Genomic DNA, 17,759 nt, shown 5'->3' with positions numbered 1-17,759 from the left:
GACCACCCTCAGGTTTGGTAATTCACTAAGAGGACTCACAAGACTCTACGTACAGTACAGTTGTATTCGTGGCTGTGATTTATTACAGCAGAAGGCCACCAAGCGTGCTGGCAAAAGGAAAAGGTACAAGGAGCGAAGTCGCGGAGAAATCGGGCACAGACGTGCAGGTGTCCCCTTCCAGTGGAGCTGCACTGAATATGCTTCTCAGCAATGAGTTCTCACAACAGGTGTGAAGTGTCACCAACCAGGGAAGCTCACTAGAGACTCCATGCCAAGGGGTTTTGCCCAGGGGCTTGTCTACCACACATGCCATTTCCAGACTCCCAAAAGGAAGGCAGGTGTTCAGCATGAATCACACTATTTGTATGAAGAGTTTAGCCACAGTGACTGGCTCATCACTTAGGGCGGTGAGACCCTTCCCAAATCCAAACCCCACCCCCACCCCCTGGCCCGATGCCAGCCAGGGGCCGACCTTGCAATCAGTCCTGCTTCCAACAGACCAACAGATCCTTTAAAATGGACCTCATCTACCTGCTCCTTGATTCATTCCCAGCTCCTAGAAAAGTGCTTGAAATACATGGTAGCCACCAAAAAAATTTTAATGAAAAAATTCCTGGGACTTCCCTGGCAGTCCAATGATTAGGACTCCACGCTTCCACTGCAGGGGGCACGGGTTTGATCCTTGTTCAGAGAACTAAGACCCCACATGCTACACGGTGCAGCCAAAAAAAAAAATCTTCCTGGCTCTACCACTTCCGAGCTGTATGGCCTTGGGAAAGTTACTTAAGTTCTGTGTGCCTCAGTTTCCTCATTTGTAAGACAGAATAATATTACCTACCTCAAAAGATTGTTTTGCGGATTTATTATACATGTTAATTAACACGTGTAAAATATATGATCACACCAGTGCCTGGCAAGAAGGAAGCACTATATAATTTATTTGTATATATGTAATATTATTTGCTTTTTTTATTTGAACTTCCAACCTTACAGTTTTACCTTCTCCAAGTCACAGTGAGTTCTCCCCATATTACATTTTTAATGAACTTATAATCTACAAATAGATTAGTATTTAACTGATCATTGTTTCGTATCTATTGAGATCCCTAACTACTTTGTGTGCCACATGCAAAACTTTTTAGCACGCTTGACAGTACCTGACATGATGCTTAATCTTTGCAGTGACCAGAAAATACTGACTTACCAACAAAATTTAAGTCTGTTAAATCAACTCTTTAAAGTGGTCAGAATGTAAGGCAGGCAACACTTTCGATAATAACTACAACTTAAACAAAATGGCCTCCAAGTTTCTTTGATCTTTTCCTATTGAGAAATGGAGAGAAAAATGAGTTGATTCTATCCAGGGAAAACACTAGCAGTAGCAGCAGCAGCAGGAGGAAAAGGCTTGAGTTTATAATGTAGTCAGTATATAATTACAATATCAAATATCTGACTTTGCCTTATAGAAAGCATGCGTTCAAGTCTGTACAGGTCAGTAAGGGCAATATACGTATCTTGTACAGCAAGAATTAAGGAGATGTAAATTTACTTAATTAATGAAATCTAGTAGTGAAAGAACATTTTAATCTTAAAAAAAGACAAAGAAGTAGTATTGGGAGGAAAAAAGCAGGGGACCACATGCAGCCAAAGTTATAAACTGATGAGTCAGAGAGACCCGTGGTTCCCATCGCAGCTCCAACACCAGAACTCTGCACATAATCATCAGGGAAAACCTCGGGATCCACAGAATTATACAAACGGACCCGTAAGACTTAAGTTCCCCTAGCATTCTGGGGGAACTTTTAGCTTGGCAGGTCTCTTTAGATGAATTATAATCACAGACTTCTGTTTACATGAATTTATCCTACAAGCATCAACATCATCATAAACACCTCAAGGTGAACTTTACTTTTTAATAAGAATTACTTTTTTTTTTTTTTTTTTGCGGTACGCGGGCCTCTCACTGTCGTGGCCTCTACCGTTGCGGAGCACAGCCTCCGGACGCACAGGCTCAGCGGCCATGGCTCACGGGCCCAGCCGCTCCGCGACACGTGGGATCCTTCCGGACCGGGGTACGAACCCATGTCCCCTGCATCGGCAGGCGGACTCTCAACCACTGCGCCACCAGGGAAGCCCTGAAAATTACTTTAAAATAGGTTTATATAAGAACTCTTAAGTATCAAACACTTAATGAAAAATGTTCCCCGTCCTCAGCTACCCACAGTGGACTCTAGGACTGGGCCTCACAATCTCCATTTCACGTTTCTAATTTGTGAAGAGGCTAGAAAGCTAAAAGGCTCCCTTGAAGGCAAGGGACTGGATATCAATGAGGTCGGCCAGTGGCCTGCACGTGGAAGGCACAAGCGCAGCAGAGGCCATCTTTCTACAGTCAGGGCAACCGACAAAAACATCCAACAGACACTAGCCGCAGCAGCCTCAGTCCTGGTTCTCCGATCAGTTCGGGGGGGAGAAGCAGCAGGGCAGCGGTGGCAGGGGCAACAGCGTGTGCCCTTGAAACCAGAAGTCCAGTAGTGGCTCCCTGACTTTTGTTCCTCCAGCCCTTTCAACGATGCTGTGAGCGGCCTATTCCTTAATAGAAATTATATGACAGCTACGGTGGTTCTGTTTCCTGCCCTGTGGTCTGACTTACGGTACATTCACATTAAGAGAGTTCAGGTCCTCTTACACTCTTGCCGGGACCACTGTTACAACCAGGTGACTTGCCAGCCAACTCTCACCACTCCAGCTCTTCCTCTGACCTGCCACCACCAAAGCTGAGCATACTTAAAAACACTTTACCTAAAAAAGGGTTGTACGGAAACCTCTCATGTTGTTTTATATACCTGACTGTGCCCTTTAATTCCTTCTCCACCTGGTAGATGAAGTCCCACCCACGTTCAGAGCCGGATCAAAGGAGACTGCTTCTGGGAGTCTTTCCCAACGGGTTGGTCTTCATGCCCAAATGTGCACTCACGTCCGCACACCTGCCGCCTGCCCTCAGCTCCGTGCTCATTCACATCCACTCTTTCAAATGATATTTACTGAGTCGCATGAACTCATATGTCACCCACTGTGCCAAGGGCTGGGCCTACAAGGCAAAACAAGACAGACGAGGTCTCTTCCCTCTTAAGCTATAACCCAACCCCTGATTTCCCAATAACTACCCAAATAATGTTTAATTACAATTGTGCTAAGTGTAATAAAGGACTCAGGGTGCGTCTCACATGTATAAGCGGAAGCCTTGGCTAACCTGGGAAGATCAAGGAGAATCCTTTCCCTTAAAGATACACTTAAGCAGAAACTGGAAGATAGGTAAACTGACCAGGTAAAAACTTGTTAGAGAGCTTCCTAGGCAGAAGAAACATCATATGCAAAGGCCCTGAGACAGCATTCTAGGAGCTGCGAAGACAACCAAGGCACAAAAGTCAGGGTGCAAGGAGAAGAGCAGCCCAAAGTAAGTGGCGAGGGCGGCACTCATCACAACCACTATTCTAACACTGGGCACACTGGTTTGGAATTATTCATGCACAAAAATGCAGCCCCTATTAAACAAGCTCCTTCAGGTCTTAGGAACATGTTCAGTCCTCTAATCCAGTACAGCACACAGCAGTGTGTCCTCAAGTCAAGATGTCTGGAGTGAAGAAATGAGTGGGTGATCTGGGCCAAGAGCTTAACCTCTCCACACCAGGCAGTCTCTAGGGTTCAAACACCTTCTGCTTCTGACCCCCCAAAACTTAGACACATTTTCATGCCAACCCGTACGTGCTCAGAATCACAGCTAGCATTAACCACAAACGAAACTTTAAACACTGAAAAGTAAACTTTTAAGTCGCCAAGGGTCTGGCTCCAAATCCTCACGGCTCCGTGAAGCGCCACCAACCGGCAAGCAACAGAACTGCTTTCAAACTCCCACGGAGCCCCAAAGGAGGCCAGGGAGAGGACAGGCGGTACCATCTACCTGTCCTATTCTCCAGTCTCTCAACAGATTTGCTAAGAGTAGGACCAAGAGCAGGAAACTGGCACCTATGCCATCCTTTTCTCCTTCCTTACCTCCCAAACACTATCAAATGGGGAAGCACACACTGGTGACTCAGTAAGAAAATTCCACAACCCAAATGACAGACTTCTGCTGGTTAGTAAAAGGCAACTGAATAGGGCGATCTCTAGCCCTAAACTTTAGCTCTGGTACAAAGAGCAGTGGAGGAGGCATTCTTTTTAAGAAAGAAAATTGAATTAACTAGGAAGTAGCTTCAAAGTATATGAAAAGCTTGATATAGTTTATTAGGCAGTGAGGAGAGCATCAATTCATATATACAATATGGAACTGCTTTATAATAACTGAGCTGTAAAATAAGACCTTTAGCATGTCTTTTAAAAGTACATATATGGGCTTCCCTGGTGGCGCAGTGGTTGAGAGTCCGCCTGCCAATGCAGGGGACGCGGATTCGTGCCCCAGTCCGGGAAGATCCCACAGGCTGTGGAGCGGCTGGGCCCGTGAGCCGTGGCCGCTGAGCCTGCGCGTCCGGAGCCTGTGCTCCGCCAACGGGAGAGGCCACAACGGTGAGAGGCCTGCGTACCGCAAAAAAAAAAAAAACCAATAGTACATATAATCAGAATTCCACTACCTACATTTACTGTGTCACCTGGCATACATAACAATGGATCCAAAATCATGTAATAAGCCAAGAATTCCACTAAGAGAGCTCCCTAATGGAGCTGGATCATACCAAAGACTCAAAAACTTTACAAAATATATTTACTCATAGCAACTGCCCAATCATGTCATTTTTTTCAATTATGACAACTATGAAATCAAGTCTCATTCAACCAACAAGTGGTTTGAACTGTAATTTGTTTTCCCCTGAAGGATTAAGATAAAACAGTGAAATAATTTAGATCATTTTAACACTATTCTAGATTTATCAGCAACAGGAAAAAGTGGTGACCTTTCTAAATCATGACTGTGGTGGTCACGCCTTTCACAGCACATCCTTGAGCACTTGGTACTACTCTCTTCTCTCCCACCTTCTCCACTTCTCAAACACAAACAAACCCACAAAAAGAAGACCAAACAAAACTAAATAAAAAAGACACCTATTCAATACATATCTGCTGACCTCAGTGGCAATCCAACTAGTGAGCAAAACTAACGCTCCCTATGCCTCCAGTCAGAAGAAGTAACGTTTTGGTCCTAATTTGAGAAGTACCTGATTCTCCTTCTCCCACCCCAAAAAGAGTAAATGGAAATGTCAACATGTGGTAAATAATGGCTTTTTTTAAACCTATAAATTATTTTAGGAAGCATTAGTGAAAATCTGATTTTACAAAATACCTTTTGGCGGAAAGAAACTCGAACAAAAATTATTTTTGAATGATTTCTATACATAAAGGAAAGTAACTGCTGAAACTTATTCAACTTTTAATGAAGAGATGTAATGCTTACTAGCATCTCTATCTAACTATGCTACTTATTACTCAAAATGCATACTATAAAACCTCAGCTCCTTCCTTTTTCGGGCCTTTCAAAGGCCCATTTTCCAGGGTTTTACTAGTGCAGTGGTAAGTGAGCAACTGAGCCTCAGTACCGAACAGTATTCCCCAAAAACCACACACATAATCAATATCAGATAAACAAATATTAGTGCAATAGTCAGGCGTTTCCAACTCATCACCTGAAAGGTAAATATAAGGTTGGTCCAATCGACCTACTATGATATTGAAAAGTGCTCATCAAATGGTCCAGTTGCAGTCTGGCCACGGGACCTCCCAGTAGCCCAGGAGCTGTAGTAGAGGAACCTGCCGATGCTGTGTGGCTGTCTCATCAAACATTACCTGCCCACTGAGACGTGACTTATTTGTACACTATCGAGGAAGAACAGGAAAGCTTCAGGAAAGGTCTAGGCCAAACAGTGCAGAAATATTAAATGACGTTCCCAAAGGCTGACTGCTGCTCTGGAGAACCCCCGATCTATCACCAAACCAACCAAACCTACATATAAGCAAGATTTTACTGCCAAGCCGTAGGACAGGTTTGTTTTTAAAAAACTCTGATTACTTATAAGACATTAAATATACATCACATCTCCAAAGCCAAAACATACAGGCTAAAAATAGCGCCTCTATTTCAAAGGCTGAGGCAAAAGCCCTCCAACTGAACAAACTAAAATTAGGTTCTTCTCGTCTCTGGATCTTGAAACTGCACCTGCAACGTTTAAGGGGCATACAAACCAGTGTCCACATATATACTCCCCCCAGCTAGGTGGTCGGAGAGAATCGAATTAAAGGCTTCAGGAACAGAAGCCCAGCGTCCAAGAGACTCACATAATGAAATTCCTCCTGGTTCCGGCTAAAAACCAGACTAGCACACTACGGATGAATTCCGACCCTCATCGCCCGCCCCGGCTGCCGTACTCGGTGCGCTCCGACCACCGCACCGTCAGCCCTGCCCCGGGCGCCCAGCGCCGCAGCCCGAGCTCAGGACGCGGCCCGCCCGGCGGCCCCACCCGCGGAGGCGCCTGCCCGGCCGCCCGCTCCGGCCGTGCCCGGGACGCCGGGGCGTCGCTGAGGGGCCCCGACCCCGCCCCGAAGGCCACGCCGCGCTACCTTTAGCCTCGCAGTCGGCGCAGTACTTGTTGTCTTCCTCCCTCAGCAGCTTGGACAGGATGAGCTGGTGCTGCTCGTTCAGCTTCTGCGCCTTCTCCCGGCACGAGCGAGTCGCCATCGCGGCGGCGGGGCGGACGCGGGTGCGGGCCGCGCAGCTGGACACGCCGGGCGCCGCCGGGGCCGCGAGAACTCGGCCGTGAAGCGGCGGCGGCGGCTGGAACAGGAGGAGGGGCGGCAGCAGCGGCGACAGCGCCAACGTTAACCCGCCTCCTCACCCGGCCGGCTCCGCACCCACAGCCGAGCCGGCGAGGGGGAGGAGTCGGGGCCGAGGCTTCCGGGCGGCGCCGCCGGAAGGAAGGAACGGGCGCCGGCGCTCTGCGCATGCGCCGGGCCTCCCGGGAAACGGGCCAGACGGGTGCTTTAGTTCCGGGCCTGCGCCCACGTTGTTCCGGGAAGACGCGGCGCGCTGCCCGCGATGGGCTTCCCCGCTTTGCAGATACGGTTATCGCTGGGGGCCTCGGGTCCGACCCGCTAAAGGAAGACCTTTCCATGTGCTTCCTTGCCTCTGCTCTTGCGGCACGACATTGGAAAGGCAGAAATAATAAGTGATCGGGTGGATTCTTTCATGCATTCAACGTTTCTTCACGGGCACTTTGGAAACAGGCACCGGCCTAGAAGCTAGAGACCCGCATGGAATCAAATAGACAAAACCGCCTCTTACATTGTAGGGGATGTGACGTGTATTGAGGGCCAGCGTTGATTGATGATTATTCTGTGCCGCGAACTGTTAAGTCGTCTAATCCTTTTAACAGCCCTCTTGATAGTGTTTTCCTCGTGGTGCAGACGAGGACCGTGAGGCCCGGAGGAGTGAGGGTACGTGGCCAGGTTACGAGCTGCTGCTTGCAGGAGCTGAGGTTCAGACCCAAAGCAGTAAGGCCTTCCTCCCACAAGGAGGGGAGGGAGCGTGGCCGTGGAACCAAAGGCCCTGGGCCGTGTCGCTTTAAGGAGAAGCTGGATCAACAGTGACCTTTAGTGCAAGAAGAAGAACACTAGGGAAAGAAGACACTCTTGATTGGAGTCCAGAGCTGCCCAGTTCAGGCCCGTGAGATATGAACCCTGGGTGAGGGAGGGTGAATGTTTTGGCATGTTGTGGCTTATTAGCAATTTCTAACATGGGGCTTATGGAATCAGAATAAACATGGGTCTTGCCTGTGGTGAGGCAGATGCTAAGAAAGGCCCTGGGCAGGAATCTGTGCATCATAGGGCCAATTCCTAGCCCAGGCACTGCAGAAAGCTGACACCGCCCCCCCACCCCACGCCCCAGTGCTCACCTAGCCCCATTTCTGACACAGAAAAATGTTTGTGGAATTACACTGAATGGTGATGGCAGTGCAGATGCCGAGTAAATGAACAAATTACAGCTTAAACTGCATGGCTCTAACAAATAGTAACTAGGAGGACATCAGGGTGAGTGCCAATAAACAGAAAAACACTCATGTGGGAGGTGGAAGTTAGGAGCCATGTCTTGAAGGCTGGCTTGATTTAGAAGGGGGCCAGGAAGGGAGATTCTGTGCAAGACCAGCAGGCGTAGAAACACGAAGACTTCAAGTAGCTTTTTGGAAAACAGATGCAAGGACAGGGTGCTACTTAGGATAAGTGAGAGACAAGGCTGGCTAAGTCAGGTGCAGCAGGATTGAAGGAGGCTTACCACACCAGACAAAGCAGTCTGGCCTCGATGCAGTTCACAATAGAAAACCTATAGATACTTCAACTAGGAGAGTAGCATGGAGAAAAAGGGGGAGGGTGTTTTGGAAAAGTCAGTCCCGCAGTAACCAGTTAAACATTATTTTTTAGTGTCTTTTCCCCCAGAAAATTCTCCCACTGCAAGGATTCAGAAAAGAAAGAAGAAGATAAAAAAGACAGGCTTACCACCAAGAAATGATCTACATGATGGATTGAAGGGGTACAGAAATGTCTAATAGAAATATGATGCATGCCACATATGTACTTTCAAATATTCTAGTAGCCACTTTAAAGATAGAAAAAGGAACAGGTGACATTAATTTTAATAGTACATTTTATTTATTCCAGTGTATCCAAAATACTATCATTTCAACATGTGAGTAATTTAAAAAATTATTAGTGAGATATTTTTACATTCTCTTTTTCATATTGTCTTCAAAATCCAGTGTGTATTCTACACTTACAGCTCCTTTCACCTTGGACTAGCTGTACTTCAGGGTTTCAGTGGCCACATGTGGCTGGTGGCTATATGATTGAACAGCCCTGCTCTAGCTGGTGAGCCCAGAGGCACGAAAAATCTAACTTCAGGTTGATTGCATTTTACAGATGTAGTAAGAAGAACAGAAAAGAAAAGAAGAGACTGGTACCAAAAACAACTTTGCGTTCACATATCAACATTTATTAAACAACTTTTATTCAGTTCTCTGACCATGAGATGCTTACAGTCTATCTAGGGTGAGAGACAAACATGTGAATAGAAGAAGGAAGAGCGACATTGTAGTCTGCAGCAAATCTAAAGTGCCCTGGGAGCCAAAGGAGCAGAACAGCAGTAGAGGAATTGGAAGAATTGGGGAAGGCTTCACCAAGTACGTGATGCTTAAACTTGGTTTTAACAGATATAGGAAGTTTTCAAGTGAATAGGGGTAGAGAGGAGGAAAGGGGACAGTTCGAAACAAAATATATATGGAAAGTGCACCGTCTGTGCTGGAAGCAGTGGGCCTGGGAGGGACAGGAACCTAGCATGTGAATCAAGGTGAAGATGGGCCAGGAGGTTAAGAGCTTTGTAGCCAAACAACATAGTTGGAAATTTTCCCTCTGGGCTTACAGAGCCTCCAGAAGCATTTACACTGAGACCTGACTAACTTTGTTTTCTGTAATGACAGTGGCAAGCTAGATAACGTGGATGGGGGAAAATGTTATCAGGACAACAGATTGCAGACCGGGTTGCAAAAACAGTCCAAAGAAGATATGCTGAGCCTATTTTAAGCCAGTAGCATAGAGTTTGGGAGAGACAGAATAAAATGTTGCTTTAAAATTAGAAGCATCAAGATTTGGCAGCTGTTTGTAGGGGTCGAGAGGAAGCAGGTGAGAAAAACACTGAGGTTTCTAAGTCGGGAGACAGGTACACGGTAATGCCGTTAAGCCAGCTCAAAATAGAAAGGACGGCACAGATTTGGGGTCGGAGGAGAAAAGTTATTTGCTTGAGGGCGTGTTCAGTTTAAGGTGTCCCTAGGTCTAATGGGACTCCGCATAGCTACTTCTAGAGCTCTGTCTAAAGAGAATCTGGCGCTGGTCATTGGGCATCATCTGCATTGAAATGGTAGTAGGAGCCATAGGGTAGATGAGATTCCTTGGGAGAAAGAGTGTAGACAAAAGAGTCCCGGGACTTCCCTTGTGGCGCAGTGTTTAAGAATCTACCTGCCAGGGCTTCCCTGGTGGTGCAGTGGTTGAGAGTCCGCCTGCCAATGCAGGGGACGTGGGTTCGAGCCCTGGCCCAGGAGGATCCCACATGCCACGGAGCAACTACGCCCATGTGCCACAACTGCTGAACCTGTGCTCTGGAGCCCGTGAGCCACAACTACTGAGCCCGTGTGCCACAACTACTGAAGCCCGCACGCCTAGAGCCCGTGCCCCTCAACAGGGGAAGCCACCGCAATGAGAAGCCTGTGCACCACAACGAAGAGTGGCTCCCGCTCGCCGCAACTAGAGAAAGCCCGCGCGCAGCAACGAAGACCCAATGCAGCCAAAAATAAATAAATAAATAAATAAAATTTATTAAAAAAAAGAATCTACCTGCCAATGCAGGGGACACAGGTTCGATCCCACATGCCGCGGAGTAAGTAAGCCTGTGCGCCACAACTACTGAGCCTGCACTCTGGAGCCCGTGAGCCACAACTACTGAAGCCCGCACGCCTAGAGCCCGTGCTCTGCAACAAGAGAAGCCACCGCAATGAGAAGCCCGCGCACCGCAACAAAGAGTAGCCCCCGCTCGCTGCAACTGGAGAAAGCCCATGTGCAGCAACGAAGACCCAACACAGCCAAAAATAAATTTAAAAATAATAATAATTTTATTTTTAAAAAAAAGAGTCCCAAGGACAAAACGCTGGGGATGGCCAGCTAAATGAGTGGACAGAGAACGGTGAACCGTTGAAGAGAGAGGTGAAGTGCGGCCAGGAAGAGAACCAGAGGCCATGGGAGGAGGGGTTTCTGAGAAGTAAGGGTGCACACGAATGCCAGCTGCTCCGGAAAAGTCACTTATTTCAGTTTCAGGCAACACACACAGCATGCAGTCACAGGTCTGTACCGTTCACTGTTTTCCTGCATAACTGGCCGTTAGCCAGGAACAAGAGAAGACAAATGGTCTGCTGAGGCTCCCCAGGGGGCTTTGACTGCCTGGTGTTTCAACAAACTGTTGAGGTAGGGGTGGAGATGGTTAGAAGGGAAAAGAAAGGAGAAGAAGATGTAGGTACATGGGTAGGAAGCAGTGCTAGCGTGAACCGTGGAGGGTGCAGGAAGGGAGGTGTCCGAGCTGAGTGTGGGGGCAGCCGAGTGACCACAGGCTCCTTGGGGCCAGAGGTGATCAGGCGTTCTTAGGAGATGGACGTTGACAGCTGGAGAAGACAGTGTCTATGACAGCTCTCAGGGAGGAACAGAACTGGTACTGATGGCGTCTAGGACGTCACGGTGTCTGTGGATGCTTGGTGGCTGGGGAGTGAGGTTGAAGGATTGTTTCTGCAGATTCATAGAGAGGGGAGGTCCCTTTCAGCTCTAAAATTCTGTTTCCAGTTGGAGGAAAAAGATGCGGAACAATCTAGAGAGTCTGAACACAATGGAGCCAGTGTTCCACAGTAAAAGAGGGAAAGTGGCAGGGTGAGGAAGTGAATCTGGCTGGAGCGCCATGGGCAAGAGTGAGCCACGTGTGAGGTGCGGGTGGAGGCTCTGCTATGAGCTGTGAGGACGGGATGAGAGTAGTAAGAGCCGCTGGGCACTGATAATCCCCACACCAACCGTGGCAGTAAATCCTACCATCTCACTGTTCGTACTGGGAAGCATCAGCCAGGATGGGCGAATTCACGCCGAGCAATAAATAACCCCCAAATCCTAATGACTGCAAACAACATGGTGATGACACGTGTGACTCGGGTTGGTGGGAACTGTGCTTCTCACTCAGAGACCAGACGACTCTGTCATCTTTCAGGGAAAAGGCAAGACGGCGACTGTCTTACAGGCTTCTCCCCAGGAATGACATGTCTGCTCCCACTCTCAACTCACTGGCCAGCGCAAGCACGTGACCCCTCCTAATCCCAGGGGGACCAACAGTGCAAGCCTACCATGCACCTAGAAGGAAGAATGGAATTCTCACCGACCAGCCCAGAAAATGGGGCTCAGAGATGTTGAGTACTTTGTGGAAAGTTGCCTAGCTATTAAGTAGCATAACTGGCATGTGTGTTCCAGTCCTTTCTGGCATTAAGGCCCTGCTCTCTTCATAAGCTGTGCAACACACTCCCCTACCCGCCCCCCCAGGATGGAAACCAGTAGAACAAAGTTAGATCCAGCAACGATGAGAGTTAAAGAGAGGCCAAGTGTACTGAGGCCAGAGGAACACACACACACACGCACATGCACACGCACACACACGGCAATACATAAACACAACATAGACACCCACAAAGAGAGGAAAGACCACTTGGTGTATGGCAGAGAAAAGATACATGTATATATGTATACAAAATGAATATAGGGCAATAGAAATCAGAACCATAGTGGTCTGGGGAGGGAGCAGGGGTGGGGTGCACAGGTGGGGGTTTCTGGGGTGATGTAAATGTTTTGCATCTTAATCAGGGTGGTGGTGTAGTAGTTATATACACAGGTGTTGCCAACACTCATTCAACTATATCCCTAAGAGCTCTACATTTCATTACACATAAATTATATCTCAATAGAAAGACTATTGAAAAAAGGGTATTGGGGGACTTTATACCATACGGAGCATAATTTGGTTTCATTTGTTCCCATTATTCTTGATTCTGTGCTGAGAATTTCCCCCTCTCCTTCCTTGAAACTCTGCTCTCAGCACTTCTACTCTGAGGAACTAGCACAAAGGTCCTACCCTGGCTCGTGGCCAGAGCTACAGACCTTGAAAGCCACTCCTGAGGGGCTCAGAGAATTTTCCAGGGTCTCTTTTCCATCACCCTCTTCAAACCTTCCATCTCCTCTGGAGCCCTAGCTTCCAGCCAATCAGCTCCCACCCAGAATTTACATCTCGGCCTGGCCACTTTGCACTGGGAGCTCCTCTGACTGTTTGCTCGGCTCGTTAGATGCCCAAACAACCTTTCTTTCTCTCCATGGTGCTGCCTCTCGGGCATCTCCCTGTTCCCCGCCACCCCAGGTGCAGGTGTGGGCGAGCTGCCCTACCCTCTAGCCCAACCCAGACCCCCCAGACTCTGCAACCCAGCGGCCGTGGCTGGCTTCTCGGAAGAGGGGACCCTCCGTGGACTTCAGGCCTCTCCCACCAGCTGCATTCTACATCTCCAAGTGCCCACTGAACATGTCCCCTGGGAGAGCCTGGCTGCATGCAGAAATCCGCGTCTTCAAATTGGGGCCCTGCCTTCCGCCTTCCTGCCTCTGAACTGGCATCTCCATGAGCCCAGTCACCTGACTTCAGACCTCAGAGTCACCTTTGATCCATTCCAGGGAAAGGAAATGTCCAATGAATGACCTATGCACTTCATTTCTTCTTAAAAATGTCTCCCGTGATTCGGTTCATCAGCCCCTCGCACTCAGATGGGCCTCTTTGTTTCCATTCTTTCCCTGACCCTAATTCACCCAAGGCCATTTTCTTAGACTCTGCAGAGGTCACATCAAAGAGCAGGGTCATCAACTTTTCATCAGCTCCAGGCAGATAAAGTAGCCCGAAAGACCAAAAGTGCCCAAGGTACCAGCAGGTACATTGAGCATCCTTTCTTCCACCCATCCATTCATTATTCACTCATTCCACAGAACTATTTTGAGCATCAACTATACGCTAGCCACTAGAGACATATCCCCGAGTAAAAATGATACGCTTTCTCTTCTTAAGTACCTCACAGTCTAGTGGAGAGGACAGACAATAATCAAATAATGACACAAATAATGCTATGAAGGAAAGGAGCATAGTGCCATGAGGGCATGAAAAAGGGAGATTTGGCCCCCGTCATGGAAATCTCCAAGCAAAGAGAGAACTGAGCTGACAACTAAAAGGTTAACAGGCACACATTCGCAGCAACATGGGTGGACCCAGAGGGGATCATACTCAGCGAAGGAAGTCAGAGAGAGACAAACACCATGCGGTGTCCCTTACACGTGGAATCTAAAACAGGACACAAGTGAACTTATCTATGAAGCAGAAAAGACTCACAGACTAGAGAACAGACTTGCGGTTGCCAAGGGAGAGGGGGGTGGGGGAGGAGGGCCTGGGAGTTTGGGGTGAGCGGATGTAAGCTAGTGTCCACAGGATGCACAAACAGCAAGGTCCTGCTGTAGAGCACAGGGAACTCTATTCAACACCCTGTGATAAACCACAATGGAAAGGAATATTTGAGAACAGAATGTATGCATGTATAACTGAGTCACTTTGCTGTGGAGCAGAAATCGGCAGATCATTGTAAATCCACTCTACTTGAATAAAATAAATTTTTAGAAAAGATTAATAGGCATAGATGGGTGTCTGTGTTGGGGAGGGGTTGGAAACACATAGCAGCCATTGTTCCAGGAAGTAACAAAAGACATGTGGAGAGTATGAGACCATAAGTGGCAGCATGGTGCCAAGCAAGGCTGGGGAACCAGCCAGGGAGCCTTGGGGGTGGTCGTGAAAGTGTAGGACTCAGGGTTCCGGCCACGGGGGAGCAGAGCCGACTCACAACGTGAGCCGTTGCTGTTCCCGACCCACCGCTGTGGTCTCCGAGGCCAGGCTTCCCCCGGGCTGCTGCCTGGACAGAGGAGGGGTGGGCGCCACTGTGAGCGCCCTCACCCCGCTCTGTCGGGGGGCTAGCCGCGCACCCCATCTTCCCTATCACCCTCCCCTCTACTCTTCACAGGCATTCTCCCCAGTGAACATCTTTCACGTCTAATCCCATCCTAGCAGCTGATTCTTGGAGAGCTCAGATTGACACAGCCGTTCTGGCCGCGACTGTCATTTCAGTCTTCATCCCAAGAGCTATAGGAAGTTATCGGAGTGTTTCAAACCCAGGACTGACGTGATCGGATTTATGTCTGAGAAGCAACCATTCCTGGCAGCAGGGGAGGGAGTAGACTGGAGGCACGGGGGCAGCAGTCAGGCATCCTTGGCGGAGGTCTGGATGGGGTGGTGATGACTGGTGCTTACGCAAATGGTCAGTGGTGGGTGGACTGGAGAAGCATTGAGAAGGTGAAATCAATGAGACCTAGTGACGCACAACAGGGGCAGGAAGGGAGAAGGAGGGATCAGGAACGACCCTGAAGTGAGTACGTTCTGGAGATGTAACATGCAACAACGAGATTCTAGCTAAGGATACTGTGTTCTGTTTGAAATTTGCTAAGCGGGTAGAACTTAAATGCGATCAGCACAAAAACGAAAGGGAGGAAGAGAGAAATTGGGAACTCCGTGAGGTGATGGATAGGTTAATGAGATTATGGTGCGTATTTCACAATGTATACATATAGCAAATCATCTAGTTGGACCCGTAAATATATACAATTTTAAATTGTTAATTATATCTCAAAGCTGGGGCGAGGGGGAGAATGACTGAGATTTCTGCCTTGTGCAGCTAGATTCACGGTATTATCCTGAGGAACCTAGAACGAGGCCAGTCTAAAGGAGTTCTCACCCGGTATACGACTTGGGCTTCACTCTTGCCACGACCTCTGCCGGAGACTCCTCCCAGCCTTCTCTGTCTGGCTGATTTCACCCATCTTTCAGGCTCTTTCCAGCTGTCACGCGTTCGTTCGTTTTGGTCTCTCGGCCTGTAACACTCCCCCTCCCCCTCCTGCAGCCCTACAGAGACATCTAATCCTCACCTGGGTTTCCCCATGAAGCCTCCTTAGGTGGCTCCTACCTTCATGGTGCTCAACCCTCAAAGGAAAGGCCTGCAAATGCATTTTGGTCCTAGCCTCTAACTTGAAACATTAAGGAAGGCACATCTGTGAAAACAAGAGGTCAGGGTTTCTGTGCTCTCTTGCCTCAGCCTGTAAAACCATGTCCGATCATGTAGCGGAGTGACACTGACGGCGATGGGCCCGATTTCCAGCAGCGATAAAGACTCGTGTCCCTACGCAGCAGCCACAAGTTAACGCCACGGTTGGGGAACGTCGTTTGACAAGCCAGCCGCCAAACAAGTGCTTCTTGATAGGTGATTTTTTAAATAAGAATAGATACGCTCCCAATCAACTTACAGTACCAATTAGTCCCTTGTCAAATCTCATAAATGGCTAGTCGACCTCATTTTAGAAAAGGCCAGCTCTTCTGTGGGAAACTCATGGCAAGAAAAAGACGAAAACAAGTTTACTCCACCAAGCTATTTTCACGCGGGCTCCTGGTGAGACAGCAGGCATCTCAGGGATGCACGCAACATAGAATTTTCTTCAGACCGATCTGAAGCTCTAATCAGCCAGATCCTGTTGTACAGTAAACGAATCCCAAATACAAGCAGGGCGTTTGCAAAGAGCTTTAACTCTTTCAAGTCTGCTGACCACAAAATAAATTTCCTGGAACAGCCAGTATGGTTAGACTGAGCTGAAGAGAGAGAGAGAGAGAGAGAGAGAGAGAGAGAGACATTCCTAGTTAGCGTGGTCATTTGGGAAACTCTAAATGTGCTTCCAAATGACCTACTTACATTTAAATAGTTTGGAGGTGACAGAAACAGCTTATTATATCTGTCAGGGACCCTCTGATTAATTAATTCATCTATCATGCGATACCTGAATCTTTGCCTTTCTTCCCTGCTAAGAAATTCTCAGGCATTTCAATTGAGAGGCCATATAACAGAAAATAAGTTCATAAAGGTAATTTCCTGTGAGGTTAGCCTTAGTGTTTTTTCACCTTCCAAGAATAATTTTTTTTTACGCACAGTGGTCTTAGTAACTAAGATTCAAATAGGTCAGTGGGTCACATTTTTCTGTGCTTGTTAAAAAGGGGGGGAAAGGAGCAACAGGCAGAGAAATGGAATATGATTAAATTTAGTTTAATTTTAGAAATATTTTAATTGCAATGAAATTTAATGAGGGATCTTCAGGTAGTTATATAAAATTACAAAAAAAAGTTGAAAACAACCTAAATGCCCCACAACAGGTGAATGGATCAATCATGTGTGACAGAGCAACACAAGGGGCAATCATATAAATATTAAAATGATTTTTATGAAGAATTTATATAACACGTAAATATATGATCACAATTGCATTCTAATTCATTTGCTAGGAAATATCTGTAAGAAAACATATCAAAATGATAAGAGTAGTAAGTTTTGAAAGAAGGACCTCTGAGTAATCTTTTTCTCTATGTGACAAAATTTTCAAATTTTCAACAAAGAGCATATGCCAATTTTATAATTTGGAAAATTCTACTTTTACAAACAAAAATACATTTTTAAAATTCACATTTTATAGATCATTTACTAAAACTAAATGTAATGACTATAGTACCTAAAAGGCTTTACAGTTTACACCACACTTTTACACTGATTCTCTGTCATCCTACAGCAGATGAGATCCTAGCACACCACGGATTTCATATCGAGTCAAGCTAATTTTATTCCCCTTTTTACAACATGATATGAAACCCAGCAAATGTTTTGGCAGAGATAGGATAATTCCCAAATGTAATTTTCTTTATGACTGGCCATAAAATGAATAGTATAGCTGTAGTAAAAAAAAAAAAAAAAAAAAAACACCTTACAGAAATTATCATATTGAAAGTATTTTAAAGCCCTTGGACTTACTGATTCCCCACCTGACATATTAAACCTTTAAAACTCTCCCTGGCGCCAACACTCAGAATCCACCCTGCTTCTATTCCCCCATGACCCCCATTTTCTTGCCTCTAACTTTTCAGAAGGAATAAAAGAAACCAAGTATATGAGGCCTGGACCCCCTCATCATCCCATCCTTGTACCCAGGTT

At 47.1% G+C, this 17,759-nt stretch overlaps 1 protein-coding gene across 3 annotated transcripts in view; it reads right to left on the bottom strand.

Moving 5' to 3' along the window:
• Positions 1–6,936, bottom strand: part of SMAP1 (small ArfGAP 1) — a 148,740-nt gene extending 141,804 nt beyond the window's left edge. The window contains exon 1 of one of the 3 annotated variants that reach the window (XM_029223444.1): positions 6,604–6,936. In XM_029223444.1, coding sequence (XP_029079277.1) covers positions 6,604–6,721 — 118 coding nt within the window. In that variant the 5' untranslated portion in view covers positions 6,722–6,936. The remainder of the gene's footprint in view (positions 1–6,603) is intronic. The other 2 variants (XM_029223443.1, XM_029223446.1) reach the window with 2 other exon arrangements.
• Positions 6,937–17,759: the final 10,823 nt, after the last annotated feature.

Source organism: Monodon monoceros, unplaced genomic scaffold, assembly GCF_005190385.1.
Source record: "Monodon monoceros isolate NGI ecotype Baffin Bay Population unplaced genomic scaffold, NGI_Narwhal_1 Super_Scaffold_15, whole genome shotgun sequence".
Lineage (NCBI taxonomy): Eukaryota > Metazoa > Chordata > Mammalia > Artiodactyla > Monodontidae > Monodon > Monodon monoceros.
This window is presented reverse-complemented; position numbering and strand designations above follow the sequence as displayed.